At 39.7% G+C, this 21,124-nt stretch overlaps 1 protein-coding gene across 4 annotated transcripts in view; it reads left to right on the top strand.

The window, feature by feature from the left end:
* Window positions 1-14,489, top strand: part of LOC145443797 (uncharacterized) — a 91,527-nt gene extending 77,038 nt beyond the window's left edge. For 2 of the 4 annotated variants that reach the window (XM_080321756.1, XM_080321755.1), the window contains 10 exons: window positions 1,031-1,122; window positions 4,242-4,376; window positions 7,348-7,534; window positions 8,171-8,270; window positions 10,024-10,120; window positions 10,182-10,324; window positions 11,275-11,413; window positions 12,217-12,474; window positions 12,759-12,855; window positions 13,150-14,489. In XM_080321756.1, the coding sequence (XP_080177882.1) occupies window positions 1,031-1,122; window positions 4,242-4,376; window positions 7,348-7,534; window positions 8,171-8,270; window positions 10,024-10,120; window positions 10,182-10,324; window positions 11,275-11,413; window positions 12,217-12,474; window positions 12,759-12,855; window positions 13,150-13,234 (1,333 nt within the window). In that variant the 3' untranslated portion in view covers window positions 13,235-14,489. Of the gene's footprint in view, window positions 1-1,030; window positions 1,123-2,366; window positions 2,436-4,241; window positions 4,377-7,347; window positions 7,535-8,170; window positions 8,271-10,023; window positions 10,121-10,181; window positions 10,325-11,274; window positions 11,414-12,216; window positions 12,475-12,758; window positions 12,856-13,149 lie in introns of all 4 variants that reach the window. The other 2 variants (XM_080321757.1, XM_080321758.1) reach the window with 2 other exon arrangements.
* Window positions 14,490-21,124: the final 6,635 nt, after the last annotated feature.

The raw sequence follows: 21,124 nt of genomic DNA, 5'->3' as shown, positions 1-21,124 counted from the left end.
GATGGAGTAAGTAGTTCCGGGATACGTTTGCATGACTATTATGAGTGAAATTGTCATGAGAACTGCGTGTAATAGCCTCTGCACCGCAGTAGCTGAATATGTTTTTGCAAATTTTACCTATGTGTAGTGTTATTAGTACGGTATGGCAAGTTTTTGTTGCACTAAAATCGCGAGAAAGTTGCACTTCATTTTAACAAAAGTCACAGTTAAAGGTTGCATTTATATATTTTTAAATTATTAGGTTATGAGATACTCGAAAATCTCCGTCATATAACCTAACGGTTTAAGATATGCTTGGTGTCTGCTTGTTCCGTTTCTTTCTTAGCTATTTAATCGATGTTTTTTAAATCGTTCATTTACATTTTTCGCAAAATTTTATAAAAGTTGCGGTAAAAATTTGCATGAAAAGTAGAAAAAAGTTGCAATATAAGATTCCTGCAAACAGCTTAAAACATCACAGGCCTACTAAATAAATTCTTATTATCTAAGAAGCTGCCTGAAGCTGTATAAAAAGTTACAAAAGTTACAAAATCTGCCCAGAAATTGATGTTTGAAATTTAGGATTTCAAACCATAGTATTCGTGGGTAGATCTATAATAAATAATCGAAGAATTTGTCACCGTAAATACCATTCTTTTCAAATCCAAAATTTAGTACTCCAATAACTTCTTACGGTTGGAATTGAGCCAAATTTGTTGTGCATCGTTTTTTCAGACAATCGAAAAATTTCATACGGTAGCCAGTGAAATTTGAAAAAAAATTACATAATTTTTTTTAAATAAATCCAAAACCATATTCTTACCCCTTACCGTATATAGCAATGCTTCTATACATTGGAATTGAGAAATTGGTGTGCAGCGAGTTTTTAGGCAACCTCACAATTTTAGCAAGTAGCCGGCAAAATTTGAAAAATAAGTTATTTTTGAACATATTACCAAATTTATTCCAATCGCAGCTTTTCGACTGACTCTGACTACCTCTGGTGTTGTATTTATGACTTTGTGATTAACAGCACTTTTTTTCTTTACAGGGAAGACTCAGATGAGACCAGCAGCACACGCAGTACTCACAGTAACCTGAGCTCCCCCCATAACTCGAGTCCTTTGAATCCATTGAACGGAGGTAAATACTTTCCTTTATTAAATATGGGGGGGGGGAGGGGTTGTAGGCTATTGTCCTAGAAATTGTTGCGGCTACATGATTCTTGTGTATTATGACTGCGGCTATGCATAGCGTGTCTAGTTGATATCCACTTTACAAAGCCAGCTGCCTATGCTAATGCTGCATTGATAACGCATTCTGTGGATGTTGAGTTGCATTCTGCAACATCCACGAGAATCAATGGTTCTCAATATAAACGACATGGTGATCTGTGCCATGTTTTTACTGATTTGATGCTAATATTGTGGAAGATAGGTCATTAAACTAACGGAACATGATCTATTGGAAGACAGATGCAAAAATCCTGTCCACGCAGCATGCATAGATATACGATAAATTTAACGTAAGGATAACGTTGTTATTTCCATATCCATGGTTGTAGTTGCATTTTGCCAATACATTGCTCACTACATACCAGGGATGTGACCAAGTCACAAGACAATTTGAATTTTATAGTTTTGACTCGAGTCAAGTCGAGTCATATGACTCGACACATTCAATATGACTTACTCAATTCTCGTGTATCAGGATCGATAAATTGAAAAATAGGCCCAGAAACTGTCTTTTATCTGTTTGAATAAACATGTTTAAAGTGAGAAAAATGACTATATTATTAATCACAGGCCTTCAATATTAGCTAAAGAGTTTCACAAGAGTGAGTTTAACCTGACTTGAACTCTAAACTGAACTTGAACACCAAAGACTCGGACTAGAGTGGTAATACTATGACTCGGACTCGATCCGTTGCTCCCTGATTCGGACTCAGTGGTGAATTGAAAAGGACTGACTTGACTCGAGTCAAAACTGCACAAGCGAAATTGACTTGCAACTCGGAACCATGTGACTTGGTGACAACCCTGAGTCCAAGTCATAGTGTTTACTGTTCAGTATCTAGTTCAAGCTAGGTTCAACTCCCGTCTTGGATTCATAATTTACTCATTTTTCTCACTCTAAACATGTTTATTCAATCTTATCAAAGACAGTTTATGCGCATATCTTTTAATTATATGATATAGAGACTCGAATTAGTTATATAGCATGTGTCGAACCATATGAAATTTGTTGTGACTTGAATCTGACTCGCGTCATTTCAACGTTGCTACACACAAACATGTCAAGAATTTGGTTGAAAGCCGGTTTAATATGAGTATCCGCTTTTTTTGTCGCGACATAACAACAATTTACTTAACCGGTCACTGCTTCAGGATTCCGCAAACGTCACATGAAAAAATTTTCCCTGGATAGCATGTTGGACATGCGATTTCGTAAGAAAGGTAACCCGTCGGTAATCCGCCACCCGATTTAGCGTTTCGCCCATTCAAATTTGCTGCAATGGGATCACTTGCTTGTAGAATCCGGGTGATGCGTAATTTTCCGTTTGCTCGGTCAATTTTGGAACGCATAAGTCTAGTAGACGAGTACTGTTAGATCTGGTGGGGTAGCTTGTAGTCTGCCGATGGCTTCTTTGTAATCAAAATCTTTGAGCATTTACAATTTCTTAATTACCTTGATAAAATTTCAGAAATTTATCAAATTCTATCAAGTATACAAGATATATTCAATCGAATAATGTATTCATATTGAAATAAGCCCGAATATTTCCGGCTGACACTCGTCAGCGGTAATTTTCAGCAACTATTACAGAATTGGTAAGAACATTGTATATCAACTATAGTATCACATACCGTTGCGGTGAAATCAAATTAGCTTATGTCCATTTTTTTCAAATTTTGAGATTCATTATTCACATTGATAGCCACGTTTATGTTTGTCACATTGTTTCAAAGTTAACCAGGTCAAGTTAATCTTCTCAAAATATGTAAAATTTATATAAGCTACTTTGAGTCCACAGCAGCAATATACAGTATTCTTTGCAATTCTCTACTAGTTGCTGACGATTACCGGGTTTATTTCAACATGAATATTTTATTCAATTGTATATTGAAGTCCCCCGCCTCCTGAGAGTCTCTACAATATATATTGTCTCAAAGTTTTTGAGCAATATACTCCTTCATTAGCTTGCAACTGCAGCGGTAGTTTAGAGCATACAGTAGCGCCACTGTAGCATTTCGTGTATGCTAGCTGCCTGCAGGGTATACAGTTTCGGGGCTAACCTTATGATGTCTTTCATATTGTCAATAGTTTCGGTGTATTTGGTGGAACTTCTGTGATAGGCATATTGTGCAATGAGGTGTGGATATATTATCGGTGAATAATATACGTTCAAAGCTGAGAGATAAGCATGCCTCTGACATATAGCCTACCCATGTATATGTGACTGTTATAGTTTTGACTCGAGTCAAGTCGAGTCATTTTCGAGTCCGAGTGATATTGTTCAAACTCGAGTCCGAGTTCAAGTCATAGTGTTTCTTGTTCAGGATCGAGTTCAAGTCAGGTTTAACTCACTTCTGTGAAACTCTTGGGTGTTATATATACTATACTCATTTGTCTCTCTCAAACCGGGTTGTGACCAAGTCACAAGGTTCTGAGTCACAAGTCAATCTCACTTTTATAATTTTGTCTCGAGTTAAGTCGAGTCATTTTCAATTCCCCACCGAGTCATAGTGTGATATAGAACGGGGCGCATTCATAATATAGTAATTTTCCTCAATTTTAACAGTTTCTGACCCTATTTTCCAAGTATCAGGACTGATAGACGACATGCCAATAATATGGTAACTTTACTGTTCTTCCAAGTTAGGATGAAACGTCTGTCTTGGCCGTTCTAGTCTCAAGTCATATGACTTGGTTCGAGTCATGCACAATGACTCGAGTACAAGTCGAGTCAACACAAAAATTTTATGCATTTGAAAAAATGACTCAAGTCAAGACGAATGATTACAACCCTGCACTCTAAACACGTTTATTCAAGCAGATAAATAACAGTTTCTGGGCCTATTTTTCAATTATCGGTTCTGATATACGACACTGAATAAATCTTACAGAATGTGTCGAGTCAAATGACTTTGTTGAGTCAAGTCAACGAAAAATTGCAACGAGTCATCACAACCCTGATATTTGAATTTCTTACCAACAACGCCCGATAAATTGCCACCGGCTTTCCCTCCTGCCCGTTCTAGGTGACGACTTCTTTCCGGTCATGAGCCCACTCATAGACAGTCCGCTGCTGCGGCGCCGGTTCGGTTTCGGCAGACTTGACCGCCAGATGGCCGCCTCGCAACCTGCCATTAATCGCCCGCTTACTGGGACGAGCGGTATGGACATGCCGTTGTAATGTGCATGGCTAACGCATCTAAGCTGTGTGACGTAACTTGTGGAACTAGCGAAATTAAAACGCTCGACTCTGCAGTAGGGGTGTTCAAAAATGACTTTTTGCTCAAATTGTAGTGGCTACTTGATAAAATTGTTAGGTGGCCTAATTTAAGCCTACACACCAAATTTGGTTCAATTCCAGCCAATAGCCGCATTGGTACAGGAGAAGAAAGTTTCTATTTATTATATAAAATTAAAATTTTCTGTACACCCCATGAAAGTGTTAGGTTGTCTATAGAAACGATGTTCACCAAATTTTGTTCAATTCCAACCATTGGAAGCGGAGTTATTGACGTCGAAAAATGTGGATTATTAATAAAATAGTATTTACTGTGACCAACTCTTTAATTATTTATTATAAGTGTGCCACCGTATATACTATTTTATTCAAGCCCAAATTTTTCGACGGCAATAACTCCGCTTCCCCTGGTCGGAATTGAGCCAAACTTGATGAACATCGTTTCTATAGACGACCTAACACTTTCATGGGGTGAACAGAAAGTTTTGAATTATTTTGTTTGTTTATTATTATATAATAAATAGAAACATTTTTCTCCAGCAGTAACGCGGCTACTGGCTACTGGCTACTTGAACCTCATTTGGTCTCTACGCTTAAATCAGGTAACCTAACAATTTTATCAAGTACCCAGTACAATTTGAAAGAAAAAGTCATTTTTGAACATCCCCTGCAAGGATTTGCTTAAGATTAATATCAATAGTTGTTGGTAGCGTTGGACAGCTAGAAAATTTTCAGCATTTCCAAATAAGATTAGAATTAGAATTGTTGAATTCGCAAAAACTTAAAATTTAATAAAAATTCCTAACAAGAAAGGAATACATTAAAATCAAGTTCAGTACATATCAAATGAAATCATAGTTCATTATCATAAGTATAAAAACGGTAAATATCTGTACAGCAAGCTTGGCTTGTTTCGCACTATGCAGTTCTACTGCAGCATTTTCTGGAAAACCGGAAAGTAGATTAGAGGTCAAATGAGACCACAGAATATTTTCACAAATGAGATTTGAATTAGAATTATAGTCGCACGGTTTTTCCCAAATTACTGAACTTGGAAACTACAGTTATAGTCGCAATGATTCCGAAAATATAATTTTAAATTTGATTAAGGCAATAGAAGTTAACCCAAAATCACTCTCAACACCTGAAGTCTTGCATTGTTCAGAACAATCCTATCGACAAAATGACCACAACAATGACCTATCGTGGCGCTCCGATTGTTCGGACAATGCCAGTATTTCATACTTGGAAGACGAATTCGGGTGGTTCTTGTGCTGTGATCAGATTTTAATTCATATTTTCGGAATCAGTGCGACGGTAGCTTTCGATCAATACCAGTTTCATTGAATTCTGCGCTCTGCACGCCATCTATAGGATTACCAGAAGTACCACATTCACTGCAGCGAGACGATACTGATTCCAGCGTCAGCGAAGCAGAAGGAAGCCACAAAATCGGTCGCTGCCATTCCATGTTTACATTCGATAGTCTGATAGTTTGAAAACAAACAGATTAAAACGTTTTACGACCAAAATTATGCTTTGCAATGTTACAAAGTCATAGAAATCATGAAATAAGCAGTCTGGAGCTAGGAAAATGAACGCACAAGTATATTTATAAAGATCGAACCATTAATCGCTTTATCTTCCATACCCTGAATCTTTTCAAGTTTTGACTTTTCAAGTTTTGAGCATCAGTTTCATTGTGGTGGAATTTGAGAGGAGAAGTTTGCAGCAAGAAAATTTTGTAATACTAACAACACTAGCAATGAATTTTAACAACAAATGCTCGAAATAACGGTGTGTGTTGATGTCTACTAATCGTGTGTGTTAATAACGACTGGCTTATGATTTTTTAATATAGTTCTAGGAGACTAGGACATAATATTTCGCTTTATAGCGTAAAATTATGTTAGTAGGCTTACAGCCATGATAGGGACATCTTAATTTATGTATGATATGTTTGACTTTACACATTTTATTTCAAAATCCATGCTAAATTCCAGCAGAGGATGTTTTAATGCAATTGATTGCGGTGTACAGATATCTGGGTAATATCTTTATAGGGAATCTGGATAATATCCTTCACACCACTTCATTATTGATGACTTCAACCTGTTAAGGCCCTTTTAGATTCAAGTCCCCGACATGATGATGATGATCAGGATATTTTTTTGAGTTATTCCCTGGCATAAGAAACGTATAATAATCAGCGGTGGTCAGTAGTGCTGCTCAAAAATTACTTTTTTTCTCAAAATATACTGGCTACTTGACAAAATTGTTAGGTTACCTAAAAAAAACGCTGCACACCAATTTTGGCTCAATTCCAACCTGTTGAGGTGTTGCTATAAGAGAAAAAAGTTTTTGATTTATTTATTAAAAATAAATATTAATTTATGTCAAATTTTACTGGCTACACCATGAAGTTGTTAGGTTGTCTGAAAAAACGATACACAAAATATTTTGGCTTCAGCTGTTTCTCAATCATATGCGAGATATCAATTTATGAAGAAGAAATTGTTTAAGTTGTCTAACAATTGTTGTAGGGTACAGCAAATTTTGGCAAAAGTGAAGTTATTGGAGTTGAAAGTTTTGGATTTGAAATAATAGTATTTACGGTGGGTGGTTCCAAAATTATTGATCAAAGAATTTCCCCTAGTCTAAAATTTTGTACTCAAATATCTTCACCGGAGGGTTGGAATTGAGCCAAATTTGGTGCGCGCCATTTTTTTAACCAACCTAACAATTTTATCAAATAGCGGGTAAAATTTGAAAAATAGAAATTTTTGAATCATCGTTACTGGATGTGATTGATATGGTTCTGTAAGACTATTTCCATCATTACTGGGCAGTTTACAGTAGCACCCCGACCGATAATTTTCATTCTTGCTGCGCAGAACTCGCATTTAATTCCGAGTACACCATTGGAAACGGGGTGAAGGGTGACAACGGCAGAATGGATGGCGCCTTCCGAATTCGAAACGATGGTACGGCCTTACATGGTAGCCTGGACGACTTGTTGCAAGAGGGAGCTGAGACCCACACCGGGGTCGATGCCATGTGGCTTGGTACCGATGAGGGCAGGTATTATCAATATTGCAATATTGATTGATAACACCAATATCTTCGAAGAATCAATTTGAAGTTCAGTCTGATCTTAATCAGATCAGTTTTTATGAAGTTTTCATGCTGTTTTGGCCATATCTTGGTTTTGACTCGAGTCAAGTCGAGTCATTTTCAATTGACCACCGAGTCATAGTGTTGTGACTCGAGTCCGGGTCATTATGTTCACTGTTCAATGTTGAGTTCAATCCGGTTCAAGCCCCTTTTTTCAACTCTGCTCGAGTGATATAGAATGGCTCGCATTAATAATATCGTAATTTTCCTCAGTCTTACCAGTTTCTGGCCCTATTTTCCGAGTATCAGGACTGATAGACGAAATACCAATCATGTGATGACTTCACTGTTCTTCGAAGTTGCAATGAAATGTCTGTCTTTGGCCGTCCTAGTCTCGAGTCATGTGACTTGGTTCGAGTCATGCACAATGACTCGGGTATAAGTCGAGTCAATACACAAATTGACTCGAGTCCACAAAAAAATCGTGGCTCGAGTCATTACAACCCTGGTTTTAATGTATTAATCATTGCAGAAATTACTAATCTTACATAAGTTTTGGCATCTAATTATGCGTTTAGAGACATGTCATCCTCGTTATTGCAGGATCTACATATTTCCTTCCTCGCAAAGCACGAGAACGAGCAAGCCCAACAAATTATCGCTCAATGCCTCAGTACACAACATTCTTTACCACAACGGCCAGGTGAGTCTTTACAAGACTTCATTATAATATGTTTCCGTGGTAAATTTCTTTCTTTTATGCTTTTTGTTTGATTTGAGCTCGATAGATTTGAACCTTTTTTAGAACTGAGATTGTCAAAACTATTTCGACTGTAGTACCAAAACTTTAGTCATACCATTTCTAAATTGTAACTTTCTTTTACTATATGCTAGTGTATTGTGAGTTTGTGCCAGATTTACCAACGTTTCAGAGATATGTGGGATATCCTGACCTACTTTTCAAGGCTACATACCTGTTTTGAGTGACATTATTTAAATATGAGTGTTTGACTCATCTGATAAACGAATTATGCCATTGTGGTCAGAGTAGCAGCTTGGCTCACTGAAATACAATTAATTTGTTAAATTTTTCTTGAAGAAATATTATTCTACTGCTTGACGCTTACACTGTGTCAGTATAGTTGATCGGATGTGTGATTATTTAGTATTTTGCACACTGCTACTTTTATGAAGAGCTTCTTGAAGGTACAGAACTTCAGCATACAATTGAATAGTATATTCATATTGAATTGAAACCCGAATATTTTCGGCTGTCACTCGTCAGGGGTAATCGTCATCAACTAGTAGAGAATAAGAAAGAACATTGTATAGTGTCAGCCGAAAATATTCGGGTTTCATTTCAATATGAATATACTATTCAATTGCTCCTTTTATCTGAGTATCTATCTAGGCGATATTTATTTCAGAGTCTCAATATTTGAGCATGCTACATTACGAAATAGGACATTTCAACCACAAAATTACCCCTAACCCCGACTTCAACCTCGAAATTAACCTTTTCATAAACCATAATCGAATAATATATTCATTTCAATATGAATATACCATTCAATTGTATATTGAAGTTCTGTACCTCCAATAAGCTCTTTGAACCATAATCCCAACCCCAACTTTTAACCGTCATGCTGAAGTGTCGTATGTCGTTATGTTGCATGCTCATCATGTATCCATTAGGCCTGTTGAAAAATGACTTTTTTGTTCAAATTATCATAGCTATTCGACAGAATCATTCGGTCGGCCGAAAAATCGCTGCGCAACAAATTTGGTTCAATTCCGACCAGTAGAAGCAAAGTTATTGATATTCAAAATTCAGGATTTGAAATAATAGCATTTACGGTTGATAGTTCTATAATAAATAATTAAAAAATTTCCCATCGTAAATATTATGCTTTTCAAATCCAAAATTCTGTGCTCCGATATCTTCGCCAAATTTGTTACAAATCGTTGATTAAGACAACAATTTCATGGGGTTGGCAGAAAAAGTTGACAAAATAATTTTCAGTTTTTATATCTAATTTAAAAGGCTTCTTGAAGGTACGTAACTTCAATATACTATTCAATTAATTTCCAAATTCTCTGATTTCGCCGCTACACGTTGAAATTGAGTCAAATTTGGTGTGCAGCGTTTTTTTTTACAGCCAACCTAACAATTTTATCGAAAAGCCAGAAAAATTTGAACGAAAAAGTTATTTTTGAACAAACCTTATTGTCTATGGAGCATTTATGTCACGTTAAACAATGTATTTTGCAACGTTTCTGTTACTTGTGTTTTGTATATCTATATTTTATTGTATTTATGTATTTGCTATGAGGCATATATTTTGTTGCTTGGTGCGGAATATATTTTTGCACTCTCTATTTTACTTGATTGCTAATTGCTCCCTTGCGCTTCCTCAGACTCTGCAGTGTGGTAAAGTTATGGTTGTGTGTTTCAGGTATTTGTGTCTCTCAGCAACGGCGAGCTACTATCTTACATAAAAGACGACAAAACCGGCCATTGGGATTTGGATAATCCCATCACCAAATCCGAGAGTGAGACCCATCCCGGCACAATGCCTAATCGAAAAGTTAATCCTGTCTTTGTCGTGTGCAGAATCGCCCCGGGCCATCACCAAGATGCTTGTGGTCGGCGACAAAGAACTATGGTGCGGGTGTCAGAACGCGATCAAAATCCTCGACACTAGAGATCTGTCTGATATCGACACCATTGTCGTTTCAAACGATGCTAAAAGACAGGTGATTGGTGTTCGTAATTCTGTACCGCGTCAGATTATGATATGCATAGTGGGGAAAAAAGAAACGGCGTTTGCAGGACCGCATAAAACTGCATGTCCCTCTGTCGTAAGGCTCACCCTGAAGCATCCCCAGGAGCTTGATTCAGAACAGGCGAAGGGCCACAAATCGTGCCATTAACAAACATTTGTTGGATAATCCTGTTCGCACGATAAATTATCGGGACAACTGATTTCGTGTGGTCGGGAGAGGCCGTTCGCACTTTCATTTGGGTGCCTTGGAGTCGACTTTTATCAAAATACGCCAACCAAGTCTACAGAAAGAGTTCGAGCACCACCTAAAAACAATACATTGAACTTGAGCACTCTCTTCGTCCCGATTATTCGAAATTCCACGCCGGTGATGTTATATTTTGTGATACGATTGTTGATATACAATGTTCTTTCCAATTGCAGTGTTGCTGACGGAGTGTCAGGCGAAAATAGAAAAACCAATCACAACAAATTCGGCTCAATTCCAGCCAGTAAAACAAATTTTGGATTTGAAAAAAATAGTATTCATGGTGTCAAATTCTTTAAATATTTATTATAGATCTACCCACCGAAAATCCTAAATCCTAAGTTTTGAATATCAATAACTTTGCTTCTACGGGTTGGAAAGGAGTCAAATTAGTTACGCATCGGTTTTTCAGACAACCCAACCATTTCATGGGTAACCAGTAAAATTTGAAAAAGTTTTATATTTGATTTTATTAAATAAATCCGACACCTTTTCTTATACAGCAACGCTTTTATAGGTTGGAATCGAGCCAGAATCGGTTTGTAGCGACATTAACGAAATTCAGTCTGCAAAAAAATTTTTGACTTTGAACACGCTTTTGACAATTTTTGAACTAACGCTACCATTTTGACAAGATTTTGACTTTTTTTACAAAATATTTTTTTGCTTTGCAGGTGTTCTGCATGGTAAACTCAGGTTGCGGAGTCTGCGTGGCTCTGGACAAGAGACCGCAAATCAAGGTGTACCACACTACGACGCACAATATGTTGGGCGATATCGACGTTTCGCATTTAGTCAACAAAATGTTGGCAGGTAAGGGCCCAGTCGCAGCGACTGTCTTGTACCTTTCGTGCTACCACAAAGAGAGTAATGCCCCTTCTACCATATCTATTTCATTTCTACTTGTGTCAATGGATTGATCACGGCTTCACGTGAATGTTATTTCCACTAACGTACGTGATGGGGGTCATGGTAGGGTTGTAACCAAGTCGAAGGGCTCCGAGTCACAAGTCAATCTCACTTTTATAGTTTTGACTCGAGTCAAGTCGAGTCATTTGAAATTCACCACCAAGTCAAGTCCAAGTCATCGAGCAGAGGGTCGAGTCCGAGTCACGTTATTATGACTCGAGTCCAAGTCATTGTGCTGACTGACCAGTTTCCAGCTAAAGTCTTGTTAAACCCACTTTTTATAACTCTGCTTGGTAATATCGAATGGTTCGCATTTAAAATATACTAATTTTCCTCACTTTTAGCAGTTTCCGGTCGCATTTTCAAGTACCAGTACCAATTGACGAAACCCCAATAGTGTTGTTACTTTACTATTTATCGAAATTACAATGAAATTTCGGTATTGGCGGTCTGAGTCTCGAGTCATTTGACTTGGTTCGAGTCATGCCCAATCGGGACAGTCGACTCGAGTTGAGTCATTTCCGTATTTTAAGAAAATGACTCGAGTCAAGTCGAGTCATCATAAAATCGTGACTCGAGTCATTACAACCCCGGGTCATGGTGTGAAAACGGTTGGAAACCCCTGCTGTATACAAATCTCTTTTGTCGGCACTAACTAGGTTCACACATCGGGTTCAGACAATAAACTGCGATCTCCGTATTTCCAGGCGCCGACGCTATCATAAGGCAGCACAAAGCCGCTTGTTTACGTATCACGGCACTCCTGGTCTCCAAGAGCACTCTGTGGTGCGGTACCAGCGCAGGGGTGGTGCTGACTATTCCCATGCCGAAGATAACCTACGAGACTTCGTCGCTTGCCACGCCTATCATACCGCAGGGCCTGACGTACGGGCATACGGGACACGTACGGTTTTTGGCTAGCGTGGAGATTACCGGCAAGGAACAGGGTATTTTGTCAAGAGGAGGTAAAGTTTGTTTTTTTCCTAAAATTTCATTTTTTTTTCATTTTGAAACCAGATGGGGTTAAAGTAGTCAGCGTTACTACCAGGGTTGTAATTAGTCGAGTCATTATCTTAAAAATGAATGACATAGCGTCCCGGTCTTGGCAGTGTCATTGGACGTCAAGGCTGTTGCCGCTTCAGCTAGTGAGGAATAGTAATGTTCGACACAGGCGAATAGCTTATTTTGAAACTGACGTCAATTTCAGTCTATCAAAATGCGTTACTTAGCGTTTCCGTTTTAATTTCAGGGTCGCGGCGCGCTTCTTCGAAACACAGGTCGTCAAGTTCCAGCGCCTCTGCCAACGCAACCAAGCCTATTTCAATCATAGTCAGTGGGGGAGATGGGTAAGATACTTTTTGTCTTCTTTTTTGGGATGTAATATCCGAGACTGGTCGCCAAGTCCGCACTTGCTTAAATAATGATATCTCCAATCTTGTTGCTATGCCCGTAGTGAATAAAGCTGTGAGTATGTTTCTGTCGGGTTGAATTCGCGACATAACTTGTAACCTACTGAGCCGAAATCATTTGTATTTAATACCGGTGACACGTTAGACAGGCTGTACCTTTTGGTTGTACCTTTCCCAGTATGGCTCATCAGCTATGGTACAATGAATAACGGCGTTGACTTTTGCCTTCAGGTACGAAGACTTCAGAATGACCGCCGCCAACGAATCCGCCGGGCGAGAGGACAGCATAAACCATTTGCTCGTCTGGCGGGCTTGAATTCCTCCCTGTACTACTACTGATGTGTCGATTTTTCTCCGTTTTTGTCTCTCTCCGAATATTTTTATTCCAAGTTCAACGAGGTTTCACTGCAGTAGGCCGTAGCGCGCGCAACGATCGCATCGCCAACGCGACAGCCGAAAGAGCTAGTTGGAACAAAAGTGGGGCTGCTTTACACCGACATGTCACGACAATGCGCATTGCGCATGCCACACTGTAAAAGAAAAGTGTGTATTTCCCCAGTTCACAACGTATCGCAGAGTGTGAATCGATTAAACGGCACTTTCCTCCTCAAAATTTTGGTTTCACGGTCATCCGATGGGTCAAGCGTGTTGCAACAATAATTGTCATGGTTGTTTTGGTGTAACACCCCACGGAGATATGTAAAGTTAGTACACCCTTCTGTTATATCAACTTTACGGTTTGTGTATGGTTCGTTTTCACGTATTGGAATGAGTGTGAAAGCGAATTTTGGCCCCAGAAAGTGCCGGTTGCTTGATTTACACCTGACTCTAGGTGTAAATCTGTTGAATGCACCCACGACACATTTATACACGCTATTGCCCACCCTCCTCAGGATGTAAATTTGGTAAATACACCAATCGCACACTTCAAGTCCACCCTACCGTATAGTGTAAACCCGTTAAATACACCCATGATACACGATACACCCAATTTTTGACATTACTCGAGGTGTGAATCTGGAAAACATTCAATTTTCCACTTGAGTATTCACAGCACACTCTGTCGGCGTAAACTAAAAGTATGGGTGCGTGTCCCGCGATTTTGCACGATGTTATTTGCTATTGTGCGACATTACTGCCGTTTCGTGGCCCGTAATCTTGGATCCAAACCATGCACTTCGCCTTTCACAAGTTTTACGCGTCTACGCCCACGCAGACAGGCACGTCGGTATATACAGTACGTTTCGTAAATCATCCACGCGATAACGTACAAGGTTTCATCAACATCAATTAATACCTACCGAGTGTGTTATGGAGGCTGCGGTTGTGCGAAGCCTTGCAGTATTCACCGCCATCATACTTCGATTGGCTCGTTTCGGAGACTTGGTTCCTCGCGCCGCACACCTTTTCTTTCTTTATGCGATGAAATTTTTAATTTAATCGGTTGTAATTGTTTAATTGAATCCCGGCGACGTGTCGCTCCTTTACTTTTCAGTTATCGTTGAATTCTTCGTTTTTTTCGCTTTAAATCAATTGCAAATTTTCTAATAAAGAGATCTATACAAGTGAAAGCTTGTGAGGTAGCTGTGTTTGATAGGCGCTTCGGGGGAGTATGATAGTTCTGTTCAAATGTAGCCAATGAAGAAGTTCTACAATTAGCGATCGAACCCAGATATTTTCGGCTGACACTCGTCACGGGTAACCGTCAGCAATTCGTAGAGAATTTAAATGGTTGTGTTTTTGGGCTATGCTCCCACATCTGCTTAGCGGTTTTCACACTTTTAGCAAGAATACAGTTTTTACTTGCGAGGGCCTACTCAAGTAGAAATCTATTCGACGTTACTGCTAGGTTTAGTTCGGATATCAATAATTTTCACTATCCGGATAACGGATATATTTGGAATTTATCTAACCGGATAATAACTTTTAAGTGGGACAATCGATTTGACGAGGTCTTCATGAAAAACTAATCGCAAAATCATTACTGTTACTGCAGAGTATACAGACCTATACGTACACGCGCAGTACGAGCGAATACGAGAAAAACCATGCAAATTTAGTGTTCACTGCTTCTGCAACGTCATCCTTATAAAGCAAAATGCATCAATTGTGGCCTCCTGTAGCCGGGACAGGAATTTTGTAACAGAGAGTCCACATTCATTGAATGCTTATTCAGCTTTCACAGAAGTGGGCAGAATAGTAAGCAGCGCTTCGTAGAGAGTCTAAAGGTTGGCAGGTCGTTTCCCGGAAACTTCAACTTTATACAGTGGCGGCTCGTGACAATATCGGGTGGTGGGGCAAGGGCTGCAAGCGACTTTTTATCAAGATGACGTCACAATTGCGTTTTCCAACATAAACAAGTAACTTAATGATGGTACGGTAACATGAATTTCCCGGCAACAGTGATTTTAATGTATGTGCCACGAGAGGTCCGCCGGTGAACTGTGACTTGAAGTATGGTAACTGCGTAAATGGCGTACGGAACAAAGATTCAACACGGTTCATGTTCGCACTAGACCTGACTAATTATCTGCAGAAATGGAAATGGCTATAACTCGAGAGATAGCGTAAGTCTAATTGGAAAGGTCAACGAGTTCGGAAAACTACGCAATTGTTATCTCATAGATTGGGCCTGTCATATTGAATCAAAAACATCATTCTGAAGAACTAAGAATAGTGGCCTCAGAAATTAGGTCTCGGTACAGCATAGAAGATTTTGGCCTTGAAACTGGAGACTGTAACACGACACATAAGTCTTTATTACTGTCTATAGGTCTGCTGCGAAATCGCCTTTGGAATATATATTACGGAATAAATACGTGGATGAAAGCCTTAAACTTAGTACACTGTTACATGACATCATCGAGAAGTGGACTCATTGCCCTTTTCGGTATGGCACACTGTCAAAATTAATGCGAGCAGACCAACACCGAATTTTGCGTAAAATTTACTGAGGAATAGGCTGATCAAGTGATCAGCTGTTAGCCGCCATCGAAAACTAAATAGCTATCGCGCTTGACAGGGGGTTGTAAGCAAATGGCTTGACGGCCACAATTTCACGGTGAAATTGACATTGGAGAATATAATATCAAAGTAAATATTCGAATGCAAACTGAGAATGATATCATCATCTCAGTTAACGTTACCGCAGATAAAACGGCTTTTGCGTGAAATCCGCAATGCGTTGAAGGCTAAAGCGTCAGATCGGAGCACATCTCTACCATACTCGACCATGATAACGAAATTACTGCCCTAATCAGTGAGTGTCAACCTTGAGACTTGGCACAGCGTTCGATACTAAAATCAAGACACACCGTACAAAAGCTTATGACGGATCTAGGTAAGGAGCATCGTTAAAACCAATAGATACCAATACCAGCTTTGCGTATATTCTGTTAGCGATAAATGACGAGTCAGCTCTCATTCAAATTAGGAAACGAAATTACTACTAACACAGTTCAGTGACAAACTTGAAACTTGGTACAGCGTTAGATACTAACATTAAGACTTACAGTGCCAAATTTCATAACCGATCTCAGTATTGAACATCGTCAAAATCAATGGATACCAATACCGGCTTTTGAGTGAAATCTGTTTGCGATACATGACGGATCAGCACACACTCAACTTCGGAAACGGAATTACTACCCTAAACTTTAAGTAGAAACCCTGAAACTTGGGGCAGTGTTAAATACCACCATCACGACATGACATACCAAATTTCAAGAGTTTTCATGGTGTGAAACACCATCAAAATCGACCTATACCAGCAAAGGTCGACTAAACGCATGTTACGGTAATCGAGTTCAGATATAGATACGATTGTTACATCACACCTTAGGGGCGACCAGGCATATTTGCCCCGGTTGCTCGGCCACTTTACGAATAGGAGAGAGTAAATCACCGTTTCTTTATTGTTCGCGGCTTTGAGAGAATAGACAGTGAAAGCTTGTTATGAACGCTACCGGGGCATGCCCCGGCTAGGCATTCGCAAGCGAAAACACGAAGAGAATTCAATTTTCGCAGAGACTTCGCAATATATGGGCATTTACAAGCGAAAGGACAAGAAGAATACGATTTTCGCTGTGATTTCGGTATATATAGATTGGTGTGCGTCTATAAATGATAAAGAATTGTTATTGAACAGAATATTCGGCGGGGCAATGCCCCAGTTGCCCTATAGGACGAGCCGCCACTGACTTTATATTCCTTTTGACAATTCTTCTGTTTAGGTTTGGAGTAGTAGTAGGACGAGTAGCTGATACTGGGATTGATGCCGACATGATACCTCGCTCTAATTCCTCCGTGAGAAATTCTCGTGATCAGGCACATCAAGCCTTTGGAGCAGCCGTAAATTTTAACTGCTCCGGCTCCGGAGCTTTCTTCTATCATACATTAGCTCCGGCTCCAGCTCTGGAGCCACATTATTACCACTGCTCCGGCTCCAGCTCTGAAAATTATATAATGGGTCTGTCTATATCAGGGATGGCCAACCCGCGGCCCGCGGGCCAAATGTGGCCCGCGAGGTAATTTCCTATAATATTATCGAAATCCTGTTATATCATCCAAAGTGAATTTTCTCACATTGTGGACTTGCGGGGCCAACCAAAAATTACAAGTCTGGCTGCGACACTTGGGATGTTGAGGACTAAAATATCAGTTCCGACGCATTGGAAGATCCCGGGTCCAGTCATATTTTTAGTAAATCGTCGTAGATTGCAATAAACTAAAATAGTAGTGAAATTTTTCTTAATGCTTCGCGTGTTTAATTGTCACACGATTTCTTGCTTGGTAGCTTACCACTTCCTGAAAATAAAAAAAAAGATCCAATTTACCCGATTGAGTCTAACTGTATTCGCCATAACGGGAGAAAGTCTTTTCGCGTTTGCGCTCGCAGAAAAATCGTCGACGATGGGCATAAAATGATTGTCGCATATTACCGGAAACCTTCGATATCGATGTGTCCAGACGCCGAATAGTCGTTTCCTTGCAAACTGAGCCCATCGGGCGGTATACAGTAAGACCCGCAATATACTCAAGTAATAACATTATTGACCTGGCTCATTTATAAACTTTGAACATTTTACCCGCTTGACGCGGCTAGTGGACCGCGCACTCGTTCGTCAATTGCATGTGCCCCTTTAGCCAAAAAGGTCGGCCATCCCTGGTCTATATAGATTACTAATAGCAGGCCATTACATACAGCTCGCGAAACAGCAGAGCCGTTCGAGGCTAGCCGCGAATCAATTAAGGTAATCGTTTAAGCAGTGTTTGGCCTAAAACAGGTATAATAATTTAATACGATGCAACCGCTACCTAAAAATATATAAACGATACCAGTGATCTAGCCTGGCAACATATATACGGGTTGGAGGTTTATCTAGGCTCCTCCTCGCCATCTCATCCGTGTAAGCGGTGTCTTACAAAAGCCTAGAAGGGGGCCGTGCTACAAGTCGGCAGCTACGGAATGAGAATGACGAAAATTGGCCCGGTGTAAATGACCATTGACCATAGTAGCCGACAAACACCATGAATACCATAAACAACAACAACGATGCAACATTCAAGGCTGATTTGGGGGGTTTCAGGACCACGAGCAGATTAAAATTTATATTTTCGCAATCAGTAGGCTACCGCGGTAGCTTTCGATTGATACCCGTTTTATCAACTTTAATGTCAGGACATTATCTCTCAATTTTGGTACCATATAGGCCTATTTATTGTAGTGCGGATCGGATCGACAAATTCTCTGGTCCGGCTCCGATTCAGTTGTTCAATTCTCTGATCCGGCTCCGGCCGTATCAGGAAAAAGTACTGATCTGGCTCCAATTCGGCTCTGGCCAAAAATGAAAAAGTCCGGCCAGAAATCCGGCCGTACACGGTACGGGGGTTCCGTGAATTGATTAATATGCCTTGTTTGTGTTTGCACTGGCTTGGCGGTTACTTGCGTGTGGTTGGTTGGTAATTATTTAGTTACAAAAGTCATGCTTATCCATAAAGATTCTGGCCGTATCAGAAAAGTAGTGATCCGGCTCCGGCCGTAACAGGTAAAGTACTGATCCGGCTCCGATCCGGTCCGGCAAAAAAGGCAAAAATCCTGCCGGATATCCAATCCGGCTTCGGCCCATGCTCCGCACTAATTTGTTGCGATCATACCCAAATGTGTCGCCGGAATAAGCGTTACGCGTTATTGTTACATTCGCTACCACCGATCTTTGTGGAAATGGATTTTCGGCTATCGTTCATATCAAATCGAAGGCACGGATTTTCATGACACTACCACGTATTTCAAGAAATGCATTTGCAAAATTAGCTTTGAAATAATAAAAGTCAACCCAATTTCTACAGATATAGTATGATGTTATTTTCAAGAAAAGTCATTTTGTTGCTGTTTATCGTACGAGTGTACGATAATTGAGCTAAATCTGAACTAAAACTTCAAGGGGTCCGCGGTCCAAAAGGGGTTCATGAAGACAAAAAGGTCGAGAACCACTGTATCTAACCCATCAATGGCTAATGGAGTGGCTGTGTTCCAGTGGCGAAAATAACTTCATGAAATTTGATTACATTCAGTGGTTATAGATTCAGCCGGTTCTCTAAAACCATTTCATGCATTACTGGTCACTTATCAATGACTTTTTCTATTAGAACTGGCGGAAGATATAACATTTGTGATAGAATTTGAATCCGACCACTGACTACGATTGTAGCGTCCTTTGCCATCATGTGTTCGTCACTGGCATCTCGCAATTTGTCGTCCGCTATTAGGGTTACCTTGGGCTACGTCCTCCTTTAGGAGGATTTGTCCTCTTTTTTGAGGATTTTGAAAACGTCTTCCAAGGACGCCTAAATGCCCTCCTTTTTGGCAATTTGTCCTCTTTTGGAGCTTTTAGAGCAAAGATGACGGACAGATTCGAGGGAAAATGATCTTAAATAACGCTAAACAGGAAATTCGTGGTTCGAACGTAAGCGACTACTTTTTGTAGTCAACCAACGCAAAATGTGAAAGAAAAACCTGTATATTGGGAGTTGAGCCGGAAAGTTGACCTTTTTCTTAGTCAACCAACCATATGTGGCAAATTTACCATTTATTCCGGATTTTACTGCAGTATTGTAATAAGTCTGAAAATTTTGAAAAAGTGCCCTCCTTTCCCGATTCCAAAATATGGTAACCCTAGCTATTGTCTTACAAAAAGCCAGTTACCAGTCCTCCCTAAACTAAGTTATACTTTTTTCGATGTAATTATTTCAGCAGGCCTACTTTTCGAACCATTTCCATTTCGTATTCTGGCCTACTTCAAGTAGTTTGGACTTGTACTCGAGTTACGGTTTCACTTTGATGGTTGCCCGACAAATGTGCATGAGACACAATGGAATACGACAGTTCGGCATGAGAAACTTTAGCCAAAGTCACTTCAGCATGTGACTTTATAACCCCAAAACCAACCCTAACCCGGGACATAACCCTGAAATTGACCGCTATATTTATTCTAACCCCAAGCCTTACCCTAATCCATAACTCTAAATCCAACCCTTACCGATACCTAACCCGCAATTTAATCCACATGCTCATCTGACGCATGCCCAATTGTCACATGCCGAAATGTCGCATGCTGATATGTCCACGGACCTCCTTGATACCTCTGCGTGTAGCCGCCACTTTTTCGTGACAAGCTATATAATGTAGGGTAACCATATTTTGGAATCGGGAAAGGAAACTTCTACCAAATCAAAAAAGATGATTGATGAAAACTGAAAACAGCCGATTTCGCTATTTGCTGTAAAATTTGGCGGTTTGACTAAAAAAAGGTCATAACGTTCGTTTAGCTCCAGATTTCCACACTTGTTATTCAAAATAAGTGGTCTTGAGTAAAAAAAGATCGTCGCTTTCTATCGAACCACGAATTTCCTGTTGGCGTCATTTGTGCCCATTTATCCTCGAATCGCTCCATTATCTTAGCTGTGAAAGCTGTAAAGGAGGACGAATTGCCAAAAAGCAGGACATTTAGGCGTCCACGGAGGACATTTCGAAAAACCTGAAAAGGAAGACAAATACTCCTAAAGGAGGACGTATGGTAACCCTATAGTATAATGATGTTTTTACTTACGTAGCTTACTTCTCACCTTCTCACATATATTTTCTATCATATAGCCCAGTGATATCTAGAACTTCTAGATATTCCTGATATGTTCATTCGCAAGTCAG

Source organism: Botryllus schlosseri, chromosome 7, assembly GCF_051294905.1.
Source record: "Botryllus schlosseri isolate E-star chromosome 7, Bs_hap1, whole genome shotgun sequence".
NCBI lineage: Eukaryota > Metazoa > Chordata > Ascidiacea > Stolidobranchia > Styelidae > Botryllus > Botryllus schlosseri.
The sequence above is the reverse complement of the archived record's forward strand: the minus strand, read 5'-3'. Positions and strand labels throughout refer to the sequence as shown.